The sequence below is a fragment of the Crinia signifera genome, chromosome 8 (genome assembly GCF_055691185.1).
Source record: "Crinia signifera chromosome 8, ASM5569118v1, whole genome shotgun sequence".
Taxonomy (NCBI): domain Eukaryota; kingdom Metazoa; phylum Chordata; class Amphibia; order Anura; family Myobatrachidae; genus Crinia; species Crinia signifera.
Genome location: NC_139224.1, coordinates 131,619,758 through 131,639,830, shown reverse-complemented (window position 1 = coordinate 131,639,830; position 20,073 = coordinate 131,619,758). Strand labels below are relative to the sequence as shown.

Genomic DNA, 20,073 nt, shown 5'->3' with positions numbered 1-20,073 from the left:
CGTACCGCCGCCCCTCGCGGGCTCGCTGCGTTCGACACAATTCAGGTTGGCGTTGATAGTGGGGGTGGCATTGACAATGGGGGTGCATTTAACATTGTAAGCACCCATCAGGGTGCTTGTACAATTACAAATTGCATGCATCGCATCGCATGCCACTATATTGCTTGCGATACGATAGGATGCAGTACCATGAACTTCGTGGGCGCCGTGATAATACACAAGTACCAGAAAGGCTAATTAACTAAGCTCCACCCACACAATCTGCATACGTAATAAAGCCTACCCTAACAAGTGGTATCTGCTAGACCTACTGCATTGACTACCCACCCATCAGGGTGGGGTCGCTGCCCCCGAGCGGGTGATCGAGCGAAGGCCTAAGCCAATGAGAGGCAAGCACACCGAAAAGCAAACATATACATAGCATCATCATTTGAATAAGAACTAAAGCAGCCCATACATGCTGCGATGCCGGGCTGTGCGTTCTGTGCTTTGAGGTGCGCGCTCCCGCGGCACCTCATCGCACAGTATAAAAAGTATGTGCTTGACGTTAACGTTATTCTACTCTCATTCCAGTCTGGAAACGATAAACTTCTTGGTGCCGTTAGCTGTTGCTAATCTCATCTGCAAAATGGAGCCAATATGCCAGCAAAAATGATTACAAATATATAAAAAAAAATATTCAAAATATATTTTATTGAACTTCAATAGACAAAAACAATACATCAAATAGTGGATGAGGTTCAAAAACCATTTTCATATAATTTTTTTTTAAATACATTTTTGTGTTTGTTATATTGTTTAATAAATGTATGTAAATGTTTTCATGTGTTAGTGTCCACTTTTCAGTCAAAACCAGGCACTGTATTTTTGTCACTTTTGTATTTATTATATTTGGGAGCTTTACCCACTCCCCATAGAGCAGGGACTAGTGTGTGGCAGTGTCTGTGTAGTTCCATATGTTTCAGACCTCTGTAGTATATCTGTTTGAGAACAGCTGCTGATGTCCAGCTATAGAACTACATCTCCCTCAATGCTGCTGTGCTGCACTACACCCTCCCCTTCCCACTAGTCACCATGTATTATGGTGCCAAAGTCTAGCAGGCAACTCCCTTCCTGACACAGGGCTGGCTCTGCTCACTTTCGTTTCTGTGCTGGAAGTGGAAGTTACATACTCAGGAAACTTGTACAGAGGACGCATATAGAGTAACTAGCTGTGTGTGTCTACTATTACTGCAGAGAGTGGAGTTCCTGTAACCCAGAGGTATGTGCAAGTGTCTGCCTGTCACCATTAAGCTTCCTCTTCTTGCTATTATTTGAACACTTTCCTTGCTGGAGATGAATCCGCTCCCCTAGCTAAGTAGGGACTGTCTGGTTTTAAATATTTATTCCTCTTTCACATCTGCCTGCTGTTAATAAGGTGCCGATTTAACAATAACTGTATTTGCATTGTGATCTGGGCATGATATTAGCATCCCTAATAGTACTGCAGTATGCGATTATACCGCCAGAATGTAACAGTGCGCACACACAGGGACAGCGCCTATGAAAGGAGCCAGGCCTTGCAATATGCTCAGAGAGTGGAGACCACATCAGTAGTTCTTCACGCCTGTGTCATGTATATGTGCAGCTCTCATTGAGCAAGAGAGTTCCGAGGTGCAGCCCACAGGCTACAGCAGCAAAATGCCATCTTCAGATGATGTCAGCTGCACAGGCCAAACTCCACTATGTTATGCATTGCCAGCATCAATTCCCAAATAAAAACATATGGTGGCTGCAGCCAGCCACAATATGTTGGAGATATCTGCTGTTGTCCCTCCTTATGTTGGGGATAGTGGTGTAAGTTCGTCCCAGGTGCCCAGAGGCAAGATAAATATTGGTGCCCCCCAAATAGCTCAATCAGTAAGGTGTCTGTCTCCAGTAAGACAGGTCATGAGATGTAATATAGGGTGTAACACCTGCAAAAATGATGTAAGGAGGGGGAGTCAGCCATAGAGGCGATATCGGAAGCTTTCAATTAACTGATTCAAACTCAAAGAGAAGAGGTGCCCCCTTAGGAACAGGAGCCCGGCGGCAGATGACTCCATTGCCTCCCAGAGTTACACCTCTGGTTGGGGATATCTGCTGTTGTCCCTCCTTACAGTTTGTTGATAGTTGTTGATAGCTGTTTTCAGGGAATATGCTACAAATATTTATGATAAATAGGCCCCTAAGGTAGGCAAATGTCTAAAACTCCATACAAACTAGACAAGAAAGTACAAGAGATCACTCAGAAGGGCCCCTCTGAGCAATATATTTTACATTCTCATCCTGTGTGTACACTCAACATTGTTAACGATGCATGCGCCCATTCATTAACAAGGGCCATGTTGTGTCGGGTCCCCATTGCCACGAATATCTAAAACAAGAGGCATTAAAGTAGGTTTGAACAGTAAGCAGGACACTGTATACTGGGGTAGATGTATGAAGCGGTGATAAGGGAGAAGTGAGCCAGAGGAGAAGTGTCCCACGGCAACCAATCAGCAGCTCTGTATACTTTTATATTATGCAAATGATAGATGTTACTTCAGTGCTGATTGAATCCATGGGCTACTTGGCCCAGCCTCCCCAAAAATTCAGGACTTTCCAAGGACTTTCAGGAGATTAGGGAAGTTAGCTTTAAAGAAAGCTATGAGATAACAGAGCAGAAAGTGCTTTCCCATCTTCTCAGTGTTTGAGATGAGATGGTCTTTCTTGGATTAGGTGACAATCATTTGCCCCCCCCCTAAGTAATGCTGCTTTCCCACTGCCAAACCTGCTTTGACCCGGTTTCTTTAAATGGGTCAAAGCAGGTTTAAACCCTTTCCCACTGCATGTAGTAAACGGTATATTACTGGTTAATTACCATTTTTGTACCTTTCACATTGAACCCCTTGTGAAAGCTACAACACGGTAATTAACCAGTAATATACCCCCCCCTCCCCTGGTAACTGCCCTGTGCCCACCCTCCCCTGATACTTACCTGCGTGGGGGATCCGGGCAGCGGGGTCCATCCCGCATGGGCACTGTGCTAGTGGTCCATTCGGGGTCCGGACAGTCCCTGCAGCTTATGGGAACTAATAGTTCCCACTATGCGCATGTCTACTGAGCGCGTGCATATCAATGAGCCGCTCATTACATATGCACATATGTAATGAGCGGCTCATTGATATGCACTTCGCTCATTAGACATGCGCATAGAGGGAACTATTAGTTCCCATCAGCTGCAGGGACTGCACTGACGCTGAATGGACCCCAAATGGACCCTGCTGCACCACCAGCACCCACAGCACAGTGCCCATGGGGGATGGACCCCACTGCCCAGCATGCAGAGGGACCCAAAGTACTGTGCCCATGCCGGACCCCACTGCCTCCTCAGCAGTGCGTGAACCCCGCTGCCCGGATCCCCCACGCAGGTAAGTATCAGGGGAGGGTGGGCACAGGGCAGGTACCAGGGGAGGGGGAAGTAGTGTGGGATTTTAAATACCGTTTAAGAGGCATTCCCACTGCCTAAAAAACGGTATTTAAACGTGTAGGACTCTGCTTTTTAAACGGGTTGAAATACCGGTTAACTTTAACCGGTATTTCAACTCTGGCGCTTTCCCACTGCAGCCTTAAATGGTAAATAGTGGGGAAAAAACTGCAATTTACCGTTTAAGAGCTGCAGTGGGAAAGGGGGAAAGGGGCATAACACTACTGACCAATCACTAAAGCTCTGTAAACACTTCATGACGTTGTAAACGATTTTGCCGATTCCTCAGGGCCTAGGGTCGGCACCTATCACGGGCGGCAGCCGCCAGGCAGGCTCCTCCTGCTGGCACCCAGTATGTCAGTCTGACACTTTTACAGAGCGCCCGCTTGCCACGGCTCCTCAGGGAGGAGCTCTCTGCATCCCCACTGCCTGTGTGCTCAGCTCTGCTGCTGCTGTTGGCTGCCGGCTGAACCCTGAAGCTATAGTTCTGTGTCCCCGTGTCCCTCCCTCCAAGTTCAGAGCAGTTCATGCAGACAGTATGCGCCTGCTCCACACACTGACAGCCTGAAACTTCGGAGGAATCTGCCCAGTGCCCACACAGGCTGTGAATTATTTACTAGTGTGTTACTTTCATTCCTTGCAAGAGACAAGGAACTATTCTCCGTGCAGAATACCGAGCCCTTCCTCCCCTCATATTGCTGCTGCATGGAGAGAAATGTGTCTGGAGCAGACACTTTAACTGTTTGCATTATTTCTATTAACAGTAAGTGCCACTAAATTTTCTGATTAAAAGTGTGTGCCTCTGTTTACCAGAGCTAATTGTTGTGTGTTTCCAACACCAGTGTACTGGTGTTTTTTTATTATGGCATATATATATATAATATAAATATATATATATATATATATATATATATATATATATATGTGCACATATACATAAATGTTGTGCCTAGGGGCGGCCTGACCCCTAAATTCGCCCCTGCGATTCCTTTCTATCAAAACGATGAAATTGAAATAACCTCCAGTATGTACGCACAATGTTGTCGATAATACGTGTTCCTCCGCTTTGTCAGCATCATCCTCATGCAGGAAGATGGAGGATTTTGCCACCGGTCCAACACCCCATCTGTCAGTTGCTTGCTGCGGCTACCGGCCACTATATATGCACTTAATGATGCCGGCACCCCGCAAGATCCCATCGTTAATGAGGTCGCTGGCAGTGGCGGTTTTACCAATGGGCTGCAGGGCTGCTGCACCCCCCCAGGTGAAATCCACCACTGTTCTCTGCCTGTGAGACTGCTCTGGCTTCAATGTGACTGGCAGTGACTTCATATTGGAAGTCCGACCTAAAAGTCACTCAAGGCAGTTCCATTGGGAGGTGTTCCCTCCCTCCGGGATCCCTCTCTGTGCGCAAATGCAGGGCAGCCACAAAAATGGGTTCTGCTCATGCACAGTGACGCAGATTACACTGCACATGCGCCAGACTCGGGAACCTGATTAACCCTCTGGGGGCTGCTGCAAAGGCAGCCCATGGAGGCTTGGGCCAGCGCATGCACGGTATGTATGAAGATACTGCGCATGCGCCGGCTCGTTGCAAGGGACTGGCGGCTGGGACCGGGAGCAGCGGGAAGCACAGCAGCAGTGTGGGGGGGGGGGGGGGGGGGGGGGCGACGACATCGTGGCAGCCCCCCCTCCTCCACAAGGGTAAGAGCCACCACTGGTCGCCGGGTAGATACATCATTAATGTACCCGGCAGTACATCTGACCCTGTTTGCTCTTCCTTAAACTTGCTCTCCTGTATGTATATGTAATTTAAAAACAGTCCTAATAATAACTCCATCCCCGTACTGTATAACAGGGTACTGTAATATGATTGAGGCAGAAAAATAGGTGGGTATAAATGCAATCAAAGGTGGAGTGGATTATGTCCAAACAATTTATATGCTAATGCTTTTCCTGGGAGACACACCAATAGCTGCTGCTAGAGAAGGGCTTGTATTAATGTGAGGTGAGGTCAGTTATTTTAAACCTAAGAAGAACTGGTCTGGTTGGTCTGACTTCTAAAGCACAAGCCAAGCCTACATAATATACAGAGGCAATGCTGGCAAACACCGCTATGAAGGATTATATATACGATTGTTCAAAAGTAGGAAGGGACAAGGGATTGGGACAGAGGTGAAAGACACAGAGAGCATGATAAAGGGATGCATACAGTACACCAGGTGAATAAAGACCTGTTCTTAATTATTAAGTGTAGTGTTTTATTAGTCAAGGAAATCTATTTTCTGTTAATACTGCTTGATGGTTAACTGGTCCCAAAAAATATCACCAGACCACTGCAGACATCGGGCGACCCGCTGGATGTGGTAAACCGTAGCCCCCCAGATAGGTAAAATAATTTCCAGTTTTAGGTGATATGAACCTGTAGAGTTTCTTAAGCAAAAACATATATTAATGACATCTTGATATACAGCCTTTTTTACGTGATCCAACTAAATATCATACAAGGTGAGAAAATAGGTGTAAAATAGAAATCAATGATTGGAATAATGGAATCAGAATTAAGGCCCCCATACACTTATGCGATTTTGGTGATTTAACCCGATTCCAATGGATAAGCCTGAGAAATCAGGTGAAAAGTGGCCAAATCGCGTGTGTTTGACATCAAATCCGATGCTTGGCCACGTGCGCATCAGAGGGGATCCAGAGATTAAACATCCTGCACATAAGATAAATCGGAATCTAAGCCGTCAGTGCACATCAAGGCTGCATCCGATATATCGCATACAATTTTAATTGAACTCCCCAGCAGCACCCTTGGAGCCCTTCCCTGCTTTTTTTTACATGCATTAAACCATAGTCAATAAATCGCCTGTAAAAATGGAACCTCAAGTTCCAAATCGGATGGAAGGACTACCGGGGGATGTTGCCCTTCAGACAAGTCGCCCTAATTTAGCCTTTATTGTGGCTAAATCCCATAATGGCTTAATCTCCTGGTACTTTCATGGGTGGGAACTCTGTGGAACTAATTATTCTGTAGGTAGAGTATCTTTGTGTTTCATGCTTTTGCATGCACCACGGTCTGTAATGTCTTGTATGTCATTCAAGATGACTGCCTGCTATATCATTATTTTATATGTTACATGTTGTTGTTCTTCATCTTAATCATCATCGTGGTTTAGCACCAAATCCCCACATTGAGTTTTTCTGCTAATTCTTATTATTTTGAGGCTATATGTACAGCTCAGAATAGGTACAGACCATTACTTGTGTCTGGTTCCAGATTCCTATATATATGACTCTCCCTCTTTAAAACTAGGTGGAACTAGAGTGTGACTACATCATGTGCGGTTCACGCACACTTTTCTGTATTATCACTATTACTGTGCCCCTTGGATTGTCTATTGCATTGTATACTTAGATTGCTATACACTTCTTGACAACGGTATTACTATACTATAAAAATGACTCAGTCTGGTCTAATCAGTAGTTACAAGTGTCACTTTGGTGTATGAAGAACAAAGGGCATTCCTATGCTGATAATAAGAAACTTTACCAGTTTGTTCAATTAATGTCCGCTGCATTGGAGGGAATTACCATGGCAGTAGAGAGCCTGGTTGGGCACGGCCTAAATATTGGAGGCATGACCATGCTAGAATAATTGACAGAAAAAATAGTGCTTTAAGCACCTCCCTGGCCACACTGCACAAAAAAAAAATACCTTACACCCCACTTTTTGCACAGTGACACATAGTGGGTGTCACACGCCCCCGCAGCGGTTACGGTACTCACCCTTCCACGCACGCTGCCATCTTGGATATGGGCAAAGAGGATGATTGGGCCAGGTTAGGGTTTTTCCTCCCACAACTGCCCTGTTAACCAATGGCAGGGTTTCCCTAGGGATATAGGGGATCTGCCTAGGCAAAACTGGGTCAGTACAAAAAGTCTCTTGAGCTGTTCAGTTCTTAGGAGAAACTCTTGACTATTCCTAGTGCCTTCGGCCATCCTGCCGTCCGTTTCAGCTCCGCCGGTCTCCGAACCCATTGCTACCGTCCTCGCCAAGTCCAGTCTCAGCCAGGTTCCCAGCCTTTGTCGGTGTCACCTCCTCCTGCTCCGGCTATCTTAGACTCCTGTATCGAGTCCTGCATCCCAATTGGTCGTCATCCTTCTCCCCAGCCTTTCCAAGAACCAACTGCTATCTGAGTCTGTATACCCAGGTGAACTCCTCAAACATACTACCCACTCTGCCATACCCTCATTATCCTAAAGTTCTTTATTAGTTACTTCCTATTACCAGTGACTGGTGCTCAAAGAAGTATTTGAGGAATTACTGTCTGCATAAAGTCTCACATTAAACCGGCTCGTTTTAACCCCTCTTTTGCTGGTCCTTCTCAAGTTCCTGAACACCACACGATCTCATCAAACCCTAGCCCTGTGATAGGGGCTTATTCTGATTCACTCGGAAAGGCACAATCACTCTCTAATGGACAAAACCATATACACTGCAGGTGGGGCTGATGTAACATGTGCAGAGAGAGTTAGATTTGGGTGTTTTATTCTTTCTGTGCAGGGTAAATACTGGCTGCTTTATTTTTGCACTGCAATATAGATATCAATTTGAAGTACACCCCCACCAAAATCTAACTCTCTCTGCACATGTTACATCAGCCCCACCTGCAGTGCATATGGTTTTGTCCATTAGAGAGTGATTGTGCCTTTCCGAGTGAATCAGAATAACATCCATAATGCCCCCTGCAGTGCCGCTTACACATATAATGCCGCCTGTAGTGCCGATTATACATAATGCCCCCCTATGAGATCACAGTGACTCCTTTTGGGGCTGTTTGAGGGTGGGAAGGGGCTATTGACTGGTGCATGTAGCTTCCACAACTCAATCAGGCCCATTAATCCATGGCTTACCATGTGGGGGAAATGTTCCATAATTGTATAGCTCCGGGTGTGATGCCTTTAGCTTTTCCTTGTGTGTAAAACCCAGTGCCTAATTGAATTTTCCCCCATATATTAGGTTTTTCTGTACTATAAAGACTAGTATCTTGATATTGCTTTGTAGTAAACCTTTTATTCTTTTCTCTTGGCAGTTTCAGAGGAGGAAAACTTTGTAATATGTAAAGGAAGCTATAATGCGAGGACAGAACTTGTCTGGGTTATAGAAGTTACTAGAATTACCAAAGAGAAGAGAACACAAAGGCAACCTAAGAAACCATCTACTGAATAAAGTCATCAACACAAATTATGGACACGGCACCATCAGTCCATCCAGATGAAAGTCAAAGTCAAACAAATTCACAGCAACAATTATATGATAATGAACCTCAGAATAAACAACCAACAGAACCGCTAGCCCCCAAGGTTCCTCAGCTCTCACATGACCAAACAGCTATAACTTCAAAGTTATGCCAAAATGATCTTTCTTCACCAAATTCAAAAGAAGAAAAGAGTCCAGAATTTTCATTAAACCTAAAACAAGAAATACATGATAATATAACTGAACCAATGACTTTACAACTCACCAAAGTCCAAGGAGATATAAATATCTCACTTGAAAAACAGTTCCCTTTAGATAACCAAAGTTTGGACATATCGAAACTTCCTGACATTGAAAAGCCAGCATCATGCTCCCCAGAGCTTACTGTGGACAAAGACAAAGTAGCTGCTGAGACAACAACATCTGGCACAAAGGATCCAGAACATTCTGCCATTGAAGAGCCAAGTTCAATCTCATCAGAGCCACATGTTGATAAACACACAACAATGACACCAGTGGTTGGAGCAAAGGGTCCAGAACATCTTGCCATTGAAAAGACAACTACATTCTCACCAGAGCTCTCTGGTGGTGAAGACAAAGTAACTACTGAAACAGTGATACCAGCATCTGTTGCTAAGGAACCAGAACAGCAGGCCATTGAAAAGTCATATTCATACTCATCAGTGCCCTCAGTTGATACAGAAAAAGTAACTGCTGATTCAGCAACACCAACATCTGGTGCTAAGGAGCCACCTTCATACTCATCAGTGCCCTCAGTTGATACAGACACAACAACACCATCATCTGGGGCTAAGGAACCAGTACCTCCTGTCTTTATAAAGCCAACTTCAAACTCATCAGTGTCATCTGTTGTCAAAGCAACTACTGACACAATGACACCATCATCTAGTGCTAAGAAATCAGAAGAGCCTGAATTTGAAAAGTTCACTTCATACTCATCAGTGTCCTCTGTTGACAAGCATAAAGCAGCTGCTGACACGGCACCATCATCTAGTGCTCAGGAGCAAGTACATTCAACTTCATGCTTACCAGAACCAAATGTTGACATAGACAAAGACACTACTGAGAAAACAACACCGTCATCTAGTGCTAAGGGACAAGGACTTGCTGCCTTTGAAAAGCACACTGATAATGTGGAGCAAAAAGACCCTGTAATTCGAAAAAGAATCCCAGAAAGGCCTGAGAAGAGCCATGAAGTGGAAGGAGCTGTTGAAAGATCACCCCCTGTAATAGATGAAAACAAAAGTATAAACATACATGTTACATGGGGCATGGTGGTACCTGTGGTTTGTGGTAAGAATCTCTACGACAAAAGTTATAAAACGAATAAGTTATTATTAGAAATAGTCTAGAATTATAATTACTGATATAAAGGTACAAGTGGAATGAATGGTCTATTTATACTCAGGCATTACAGGTCTGGAGCTATAAGAATAGCCTAAAATTATAAGTATTAGTATCAAGCAAAAATATTTAGAAGGCTTTATAAAAATATAAAGTAATGATAAACAAAAAGCGAAATTATCACCTTTTGGCTAAAGAAATACATTTTGCTGCCTGTGGTTAGCATAAGGTGATCCCATAGGACAATTCCAGTTGGAATGGACCCCAAGAGACTGACAGGGTGTAATGAATTGTATCCCCCCCCCCCCTTTCCTCCACTGCAATCCACCCCATGGGCTCATCAAGTGGGTGAGATGGAAGGAATTATATCTCACCCTTATTGTATATTTATATTTCACCCGGATGCGGTCATTTGGTCTACAGCATGATGGTTGACAGTCATTAGGTCAACACCATTAGTTCGACATGGGTCTATGTCGACATGGTTCTAGGTCGAAAGGTCATTAGTTCGACAGTGTCTAGGTCGACAGTCAAAAGGCAGACACTGGGTTTTTCACTGCTTTTTTGAGCCGACATAGACCGACAGGCGGTGTTTCATGCCTTACCATCCACTAGGGCATGGTGGGAGAATAAAAAAGTGCCCGAGGGGATGCGGTGCACTTTAATTGTCCATGTTGTCGGGTAAAAAAAATAAAAAAACTTGAAAAACCCCATGTCGACCTTTTGACTGTCGACCGAGACACTGTCAAAGTAATGACCTTTCGACCTAGTACCGTGTCGTCCTTTCCCCATGTCGACCTAATGACTGTGGACCATCATGCTGTAGACAAAATGATCCCAACCCTTTCACCCAGGGTCATTATTAGTTACACGACTTCACTCTGACTCTCCATTTATTATAATCTTGTTCACATGAGGAATTTAATAAGCCAAGATAGAACCTTTCTGGTTGCTGGGAAGAGTCAGGTAAGCATTCTAGTGGTGTGTCCTGATAGAGGATCTGTCATAGTTCCAATGGTGGGTCCCTTTTTGGTCCCATGTTCTCCTACAGAGTGGGTTAAGCACTGATATAATTTTTTAAAAAGTTACCTTTAAAGTTTTACTTATCATAGAATCAATTCTTGTCAATTAAGCATTTTATACTGTATATATAATCACCTGAATACAGTCACATAACACTATTGATCATATGACATCCTAGTAAAAGTTTAAGGATCCCCTACAGTGGTTCCTGTCCCTGGACATTTTTCAACACCCAGAGCAAGCTTTTGGGGCCTATACCAAACTGCATGAAGTATTTTTTCTTTCTTACATTCAAAATTTATATTATTGAACATTATTCTACTGTCATCATAAAACAAATACTATCATTAAATGGCTATCAGGTAAAAATGGTGTCCCACCTCCCCAAGGACAACCAGCACCAGTGTCAAACGCAGGATTTTCAGAAGGGGGTTTCCAGAGGGGTGGAGCAAAGCACAGAGATGGACACTTAGGTGACCCAAATGGCAAACAAAGGTTTTTCTGGACTAATTTTTGCGCTTGCAAGCTGCCTTAGGTTGTATCGGATAGTATGAATCACCTAACATACCACATATAAACACAGAAAAAAGAAAATACCAACACAGTCCTTTAGGCGCTATCTAGAAGGAATTCTCTCTCGGATTCTTGAACAAGAATACCCAAAAAGTGAAAGAAAAAAAACACCACAATAGTGTAATACAATTTTTGATGGATGAGTATGGACAAAATTCAATAGATGTCAATCTTTAATAAGTGGACTCGTACCCTTCACGTTGGTCTACTGTTTTAAGGTAGACATAAATCACTTATGAAGGAGCGGCCTGATTGCCATATGATTTCACCCACTTGGAACGAGGCTCCACTTGAATCCACAGTGCCCAAGGAATAGAAAGTAAAACCACAATAGTGTAATACTGTTATGGTAAAATAATCAGAATTCAGTACATATTCATCCTTAGTAGGGGGACTCGTACCGTTTGAGTTGGTCTACTTTTTAAGGGTAGACATAAAACACTTATGAGGGAGCGGTCAAATCACCATTGGATCGCCTCAATATTCACTCTGCTTGTAGCTCATGAAAATAAAAGAAAGCTGGTATGGTGTAATACCGCTTTATTCACAAACATTAAAGACACATACAACAGGGTTAGAAACTCCAGACTCTCACCGAGTAGATATGTCCACACTGAAATGTAGACAATAAGGCAATAGATGTAAACCAGGCGTCCCTGCAGCCTCTCATGGTGCTCAGTCCAAAGTCCTCTCCCCTTACTCCACCGCCAACGCGTTGGTCTCTTTATCAAGGCAGACCATAAAGATAAAGAGACCATTGTGGTCTGGAAACGCGTTGGCGGTGGAGTAAGGGGAGAGGACTTTGGACTGAGCACCGGGAGAGGCTGCAGGGACGCCTGGTTTACATCTATTGCCTTATTGTCTACATTTCAGTGTGGACATATCTACTATCTATAGGTATTACACTATTGTGGTGTTTTTTGTCTTTCACTTTTTGGGTATTCTTGTTCAAGAATCCGAGAGAGAATTCCTTCTAGATAGCGCCTAAAGGACTGTGTTGGTATTTTCTTTTTACTTAGGTGACCCAGTATATGCCGGGTCAGTTAAAGTATTATAGATAGACCAAATGTATATAAATAATAAAAAATAAAATATATATATACATACACACACACATATACATACACACATATACATACAGGGGCGTCAACAGCAGTGTAGACCCCTGGGCATAGCAATATATTGGGGCACCTACCGATCCTCCAGCGGTAGGGGTGGGGGAAGCTTTGATGTCCCACGGGTGGTAGGGGGTATTATATCAACCGCTCAGCGTGTAGGGCCTGGATCAGTAATTTCCACTAATTACCCCTTTACTGCACAGATGATGGGAGATGGGGTGGGAGAAGGGGGCATTGGGATGAATGAAGGGGCCCTGATACATTACTTCCAGGGTGGTAGAGGGTGTTTAATATGCAGAGGAGGGGTGTATAGTGGAGTGGGCTTATTATTCATAATTTTCTGGTGGGAGGACAGCTTGCTTGACTGCAGATATCTCCAGTTCCCAGAAATAGATTTCTTAGATTTTAATGGAATTAAAAACTAGAGAATCCCACATACCAAATGATACTGGGGACTAGGGGATCAGAGTTCAGGAGGCAGAGCAATCCGCCAACGAGTATATAAAACTACATACCAGGTGTGTGGAGCTGGAGCAGCAACCAGCTGCTGGAAGGCTGATATCTCTGGTTCTGGGCACAGTACAGACAAGGTGCTAGTGTCCATCAAAGGGGGAGAGTCCCAGCTTTTGGAATATACCCTCAGAAAAACTCTAAGTCAGACAGAACCTGAAATATCTGACTGGGAAGAGCAATTAACAGGCTTGGATGGGGACCACTGCTTTGAAGTCAGATATCTCCAGTTCCCAAAGGCCGATTTTTGTACCCATAGAAAGAGGGGACCCTCAGCTTTCAGAATAGGGCCCTTAGACTCCTGGGGGGGTTTCTAGGTATTTAGAAACCCCCCTGCGTGCGCTACTGAGCACTGGACTTGAAGCCCAGGACTTCTCTCTGCACTTACTCCTTGATTCATGTTGCTATTCACGGATCTTGGCAAAACAAAAAAACACTGCTCCTTTAGAAGACTTGTTATAAATGGAAGGCCACTCAGGGACACTCTCCATAGGATTGAATGGTCCTGATTGGTGACTGATTGGTCACTTTGTGGCAGCTCTCATGTTCTGACCAATCAGTGTTTCTTCATTCAGTCCTAAGAAGAGTGTCTCCTAATGAACTTCGGATACCTGAGTCTATTTTTATTTATTTAAATACTAAAATGCTTAGGGGTTTATTTACTTAAGGAGGTCAGATTGATATTAATGGATTTTAGGCTTCCTAAAACACACATTTACTATCATTTAAAAATGAATATAAGAAAAAAAACTCAACTGTTAGTAAATGTGTATTTTGGCCCTGTTAGCCTTATATCGATTAAGATAAATTATAAACAAACTGACACTGATTAAAATAGATTTCGGGGGCGTGGCCTATACTCGCGGCTCTCCCGCGAGTCCACGCCCCCATTTTGCCGCTATGGGGGCATGACCCAGAGGCTCTGTGAGCCTCTAGCCATGCCCCCAGCCCCCTGGCTACGGGAATAGACGCTGTGCGCATGGGCACAGCATTTATTCCCCACTGCCTAGCAGCTGACAGGGGGGACTCCCAACAGCCCCCCCTCACCGCGGGACACTGACGGCCGCGGGAGGGACAGCGGGACAGGCCCTGATAATCGGGACTGTCCCGCTGAAATCGTGACTGTTGGGAGGTATGCTTTATCAAATATACCTTTTAAGTGGCCCATAAACCAGAGGTGGCGATGCCCCGACCCACTGGAAGCTCCGGTCCACCAACTGGATGCACAGATTAGTGGCCATCAATGATTGTTGATCTGTCGGTGGATTGGGGGAAATTAAGCAATTAAATGAAGCTTTCACCGGGATTGATTCCCCGGTGCAATTATCCCCAATACACCACAGGTGTATGGGCCCCATTAGTGTGTGTGTGTATTGCCTGTGGGCCAGAGTCAGACCAGTTCCCTAGGCTGCGTTTACTTGTGAACAGGTAAGCACCATCTGGCTGAACTACCGCCCAAATTCCCTCACTAGCATGCAAGGGGATGTGTCCGCGAACACATCCCCTCGGATACTGCCGCCTGGGAAAGAAATCATTCAATCTGTTGCATAATCGATAGTCTGTTGCAGTCTGGGTTTTACCTGCAAATTTTCTTTAAAGAAATCTTTAGATAGCAAATCCGACCGGAATTTGCATAAAAATCTGAACTAAATGCTTAGAAAATGTACCCCCTGGTCAGGGGCGTAACTAAGTTTTTAGCGCCCCCCCTGCGGATGGTTTTTCGGCGCCCCCCCTGGAACACCCCCGCCGCCGCCGCCCGCCCGCCACCCCCCCACCTAACCTGACCCCCCCTTCTTACACTTACCTGTCCCCGCAGTCTGCATCTCGCCCGGCTCTCTGCCGGGACCTGCCTGACGTCACGGTCCCGGCCGGCTCCTGCTGCTGCAATGAAAACTGACTCTTAGAAAATGGCTGCCCCCATACTGCAGACAGAAAACTGTCTGCAGTATGGGGGCAGCCATTTTATAATAGTCAGTTTTCATTGCAGCAGGAGCCGGCCGGGACCGTGACGTCAGGCAGGTCCCGGCAGAGAGCCGGGCGAGACGAAGACCACAGACCATAGACCATACCTCTGCAGCCCCCCGGCGGGCGCCCCCAATTTCTCTGCGCCCCCCCGTCACCGCGGGGGCTGCGGAGGTATAGTTACGCCACTGCCCCTGGTTTTTTGCTGACAGTGTTTAAACTCAACATCATGTTTGTTTTATTTAGATATCAATAGATTTAGGCGATTGTTCGGTTCTATTTGACACTGATGCTAAGTATTTCCTTTTCTTGAACTTCAGTAAAACCTGACATATTTTCTTGTCTGCCAGTAGGTTCTATTATTGTGGCTGTGGCTGTTTATATCTGCTTATGGAGAGGACCCGCAGAATCTTCAGGTTCCAGTAAGTCAGTCCTGCAGATTTTCAATGATGAGTTTAATAGCCTCAAAGCTGATTTCCCTGGACAGAAGGATGATTTGTGGTTGAGAAGTGGAAAAATGTTGAGGAATCATCTCGATAAGTCCGAACCGCTTGAACCTGCTACCTTCATACTCACTGCGGCCCAAAATGGGGAACGTACTTTACGCTGTTTAAGTGATCGTCTAGCAAGTACCTACGCCATTGCCCACAGTGCAAAGCGGTTGCTGGTTCTTGGACCATCTATGGCTGAATCTGATGGTATTTCCACCAAACTGCGGATAGATGAAAAACTTACTAAAGGGTTTGAGTCTGACGCCCGGGCAGCAGTCCTTCACCGCATAGAAACCCTGCCATCTAGTTCCTTGCTCATCCTTTACAAATACTGTGATCACGAGAATGCTGCCTTCAAGAAAGTGGCACTAGTGCTCACAGTACTCTTAGAAGACAAAGCACTGAACACAGATTTGTCTCTCACCGAACTGGAAGAGAGAGTGAAAGATTTCTTGTGGGAACAATTAATTAGTTCAGACGGCATCCAATCACACCACGAGCTAGACAGTGACAAACTGAGCGGGGTGTGGAGTCGCATTTCACACCTTGTTCTACCGGTTCTGCCTGTAGATGCCATTGAGGATGGAAACTGTCCTGGGATCCAGATGGAAGATGAATGAACAGAGATTGTAGATTTGTGAATATAATAGATCATGGTGTACTTGCCCATAGGACTCCCATTCATCTAAGTGTGCCTTATTATAGATACAGTATAAAATGGTTATCTATCTGCCAAATGTGGATATCGCAGAGCGTTCAAACACCTGAACTACAGTATGTCCTGCTCCACAAGCAATGAAAGAGGAGACATACACATGTCTGATGGGTTTTGTAAGACATCAGTTTATTTGCACTACTACAACGTTATCAACGTAATTAACAGAATCATTATAATCATCACCATCCAATTAGGTTGCATGTAAGAACTACATTGTGCAGCAATCCTGATGGTTTTGAAGATGTATTTTTAAGCATCAAAGAGCAAATTAAGTTTTTAGATTATTTTTATTCATCATATATTTGTCACTTTGAAAAAATTACATGAGATGGTGTAAGAAAAAAATGAAGAAAATGAATGTATTGTAATATATTTTAAAAGTAGCTTTTGTAAATTTAGCATTAATTTTAAAGGAAAACAGTCTGTGGAATTTAATGTTATTAGCAAAAGCTTGGGTGAGATTTAATAGGATGAGAGATTCAGAAAGTGAGAGATTTGGTAAGAAATCTCCAGGTTTTTTAAAGCGGCAATCATTTACACTGCAACACCAGTTTGAGTTTGAAATGCAAATGATTGCCGCTTTAAAAAACCTGGAGATTTCTCACCAAATCTCTCTCTTTCTGAATCTCTGATCCTGTTAAATCTCACCCCGGGTGTCTATTATGTGAATTACACAGTAGTTGCAGATACTGGCAGGACACATTGAAACTTATAGTTCCACAGCTGGTGAGTCAGAAGTAGCCTAAGCCAGACTTACGTCGATTAGTAGAGGCTCTTTCCCCCGTTCTGGACTGAAGTGGGTTTGGCGTCAACCACTCTCTATGAAAACAAAGAAATGGGACTGTTAATTCCCTGCCTAGTGCAGGAAGCTCTAACTAGTGCTAGGTATCTTTCTGAGCATTTGGGGCTCTGTGCATAGCACTCAGGTCCCATAACATGTACATGGTGCCCTTCAGTCTGGCTATCACAAACTCAGTTACTTCTCCCCAGCTGCCGGCTTGGGCCAGAACTTGGCATGTTCAAATTTGCTGGTCTTAAAATTATTATTCTAAGCCAGACGTGGCCACTACGTGGCCTTCCAGCTGCTGTAGAATGTCATATCCCAGCATGCCCTACCTCAGCTTTGCTGTTTGGCCATGCTAAAACTGCTGCAGGGTATATGGGGATATATAGCTCATCAACAGCTGAAGGGCTACTTACTGCCTATTCTAGGCTCTCATATTTGGAGAGATCGGGGAAGCCTGGAATGTGTATACCTCTCTCCAATCTGACGTTATACAAGTGTGAAGTTGTGGAGCGACAAAACTGTTACACTCCAGCCAACCCCAGACTTGTTCCTTGCCTACTATTGTATTAAATCTAGCCGGATTTAATGTGCAATATTTTATAAAGTGGGGTAAGGCCAAACATCAGGTCAGCATACCCATAAGCAGGCTAACGTGCCCCACATAAGTCTGTATGTTCCTAGGTTTCCATGCTATGTTCCTCTGCATCAGGATAGATATTATACATACACTAAGCTTTCAATGTGGTTCTGTAGCTGAACAATTACTTTGCTTTAATTAACCTGATTTGTTCATGATCTCGATGGCCATGAGAATGAAACCTAAATAGGTTAATTTTCTGGTTTCCCAGCTTTCATTCACACACACCATGAGGGTTATGTAATACATTCAAAGTCCCGCCTGCCGATCGGCGCAAAGGGGGCCGGTTTTTGCCGGCACCGATTGTTGATCTTCGGCCGAGATCGCGTCCATCTAATGCCGTTATCGGCAGAACGGGCCCGACAGCTTCTGAAGTCGGGCTCCTTCTGCCGTGATCCCTCTTCAATGCTGTCGGTAAAGACAGCATTGAATAGGGACCCACCGCTATTTCTCCCGTTGGGAATAGCGGAGGCACACTAAATACTCCCCTATGGGGGGGTAGCAGATTGATGAGGTTGTGGACTGTGGTACTGATGTAAAATGATGTCACTCAGTGGTTGCGAGACTACTGTATAGAAAAGTGCAGAGCTGGAGATGCATTGATGGCACTTCTCTGTCATTCCTCCAGGGGGGGGGGGGATCTTAGAATGCACACCCGATTTACATGAGGTGCTATCATGCTGGGACTTGTAGTTTTGCAAAGAAAGACATGTGGTGCAGATGCACACTCCATATTATTAATCAAATTCAATCAATAATAGAGGTTCTTGGTATATTCATTGGCCAAGAAATATTTGCCCACCAACCAGCTTCACGGTAACCTCATTTCTGGTGGGTCCCTAATACTAAGAATCTGGGGCGCGGAACCCCAAAAAGGCCAGCATAAGCCAGTCACCCCAGGGCAGCACACAAGTGAAAAACTAAGCTATAAATGTGTGTTAATAAGAAAGAAGCAGGAGCTAGAGGTTAAAAAGTGTAGTGCTAGGAAGTATAATATAAGTGAAAATAAACAGTGCTAAATAAATATTAGGGTGTGCCACCCCGAAAGCAACTCGGCTACACCAACCCAAGGGGAACCGCGCCCCAAATCCATCTCCAAGACTAGCAATTAGTGTAAATTTTTAGGTCTTACCTTCATTGTGCCCTCAGTTTGCAGTCTGTGGCTACCAGGGACCAAACTGGTGAACTAATGTTCAGATCAGGTGGGCGGGGTGCTATTTTAAAGGTGCCCATACACTAGTAAGATTTATCTTCAGATCTGGCTGGTTGGAACAAAAACATGGTTATGGATGAGTGACAGTTTGTCAGTTTTCAAGCATTTCCAAGCAAATGGTCAACTGTCATTTGCTCTCATCCATACCATGTTTTTGTTCCAACCAGACAGATCTGCAGATAAATCTGCGTGTTTATGGCCACCTTAAGTTGAAGGAGTCCCAACCTTCAGGTGTACAGGTGTACACAATGTTAGCTTAGGGGGGGGGGGATCTTAGAATGCACACCCGATTTACATGAGGTGCTATCATGCTGGGACTTGTAGTTCTGCAAAGAAAGACATGTGGTGCAGATGCACACTCCATATTATTAATCAAATTCAATCAATAATAGAGGTTCTTGGTATATTCATTGGCCAAGAAATATTTGCCCACCAACCAGCTTCACGGTAACCTCATTTCTGGTGGGTCCCTAATACTAAGAATCTGGGGCGCGGAACCCCAAAAAGGCCAGCATAAGCCAGTCACCCCAGGGCAGCACACAAGTGAAAAAACTAAGCTATAAATGTGTGTTAATAAGAAAGAAGCAGGAGCTAGAGGTTAAAAAGTGTAGTGCTAGGAAGTATAATATTAGTGAAAATAAACAGTGCTAAATGAATGTTAGGGTGTGCCACCCCGAAAGCAACTCGGCTACACCAACCCAAGGGGAACCGCGCCCCAAATCTATCTCCAAGACTAGCAATTAGTGTAAATTTTTAGGTCTTACCTTCATTGTGCCCTCAGTTTGCAGTCTGTGGCTACCAGGGACCAAACTGGTGAATTAATGTTCAGATCAGGTGGGCGGGGTGCTACTCTAAGTTGAAGGAGTCCCAACCTTCAGGCTGCCGTGATCCCTCTTCAATGCTGTCGGTAAAGACAGCATTGA

General features: G+C 44.5%; 1 protein-coding gene across 2 annotated transcripts; it reads left to right on the top strand.

Moving 5' to 3' along the window:
* Positions 1-1,092: 1,092 nt before the first annotated feature.
* LOC146026469 (uncharacterized) lies at positions 1,093-17,032 on the top strand. 2 transcript variants are annotated; one of them, XM_083157165.1, is made up of 3 exons: positions 1,093-1,261; positions 8,587-10,067; positions 15,658-17,032. In XM_083157165.1, the coding sequence occupies exons 2-3, from the start codon at positions 8,741-8,743 to the stop codon at positions 16,413-16,415; spliced, it is 2,085 nt and encodes a 694-aa protein (XP_083013291.1). In that variant the 5' UTR covers positions 1,093-1,261; positions 8,587-8,740; the 3' UTR covers positions 16,416-17,032. The 2 variants fall into 2 exon arrangements, with proteins under 2 accessions (XP_083013291.1, XP_083013290.1); XM_083157164.1 differs by having other exon boundaries at positions 15,655-17,032.
* Positions 17,033-20,073: the final 3,041 nt, after the last annotated feature.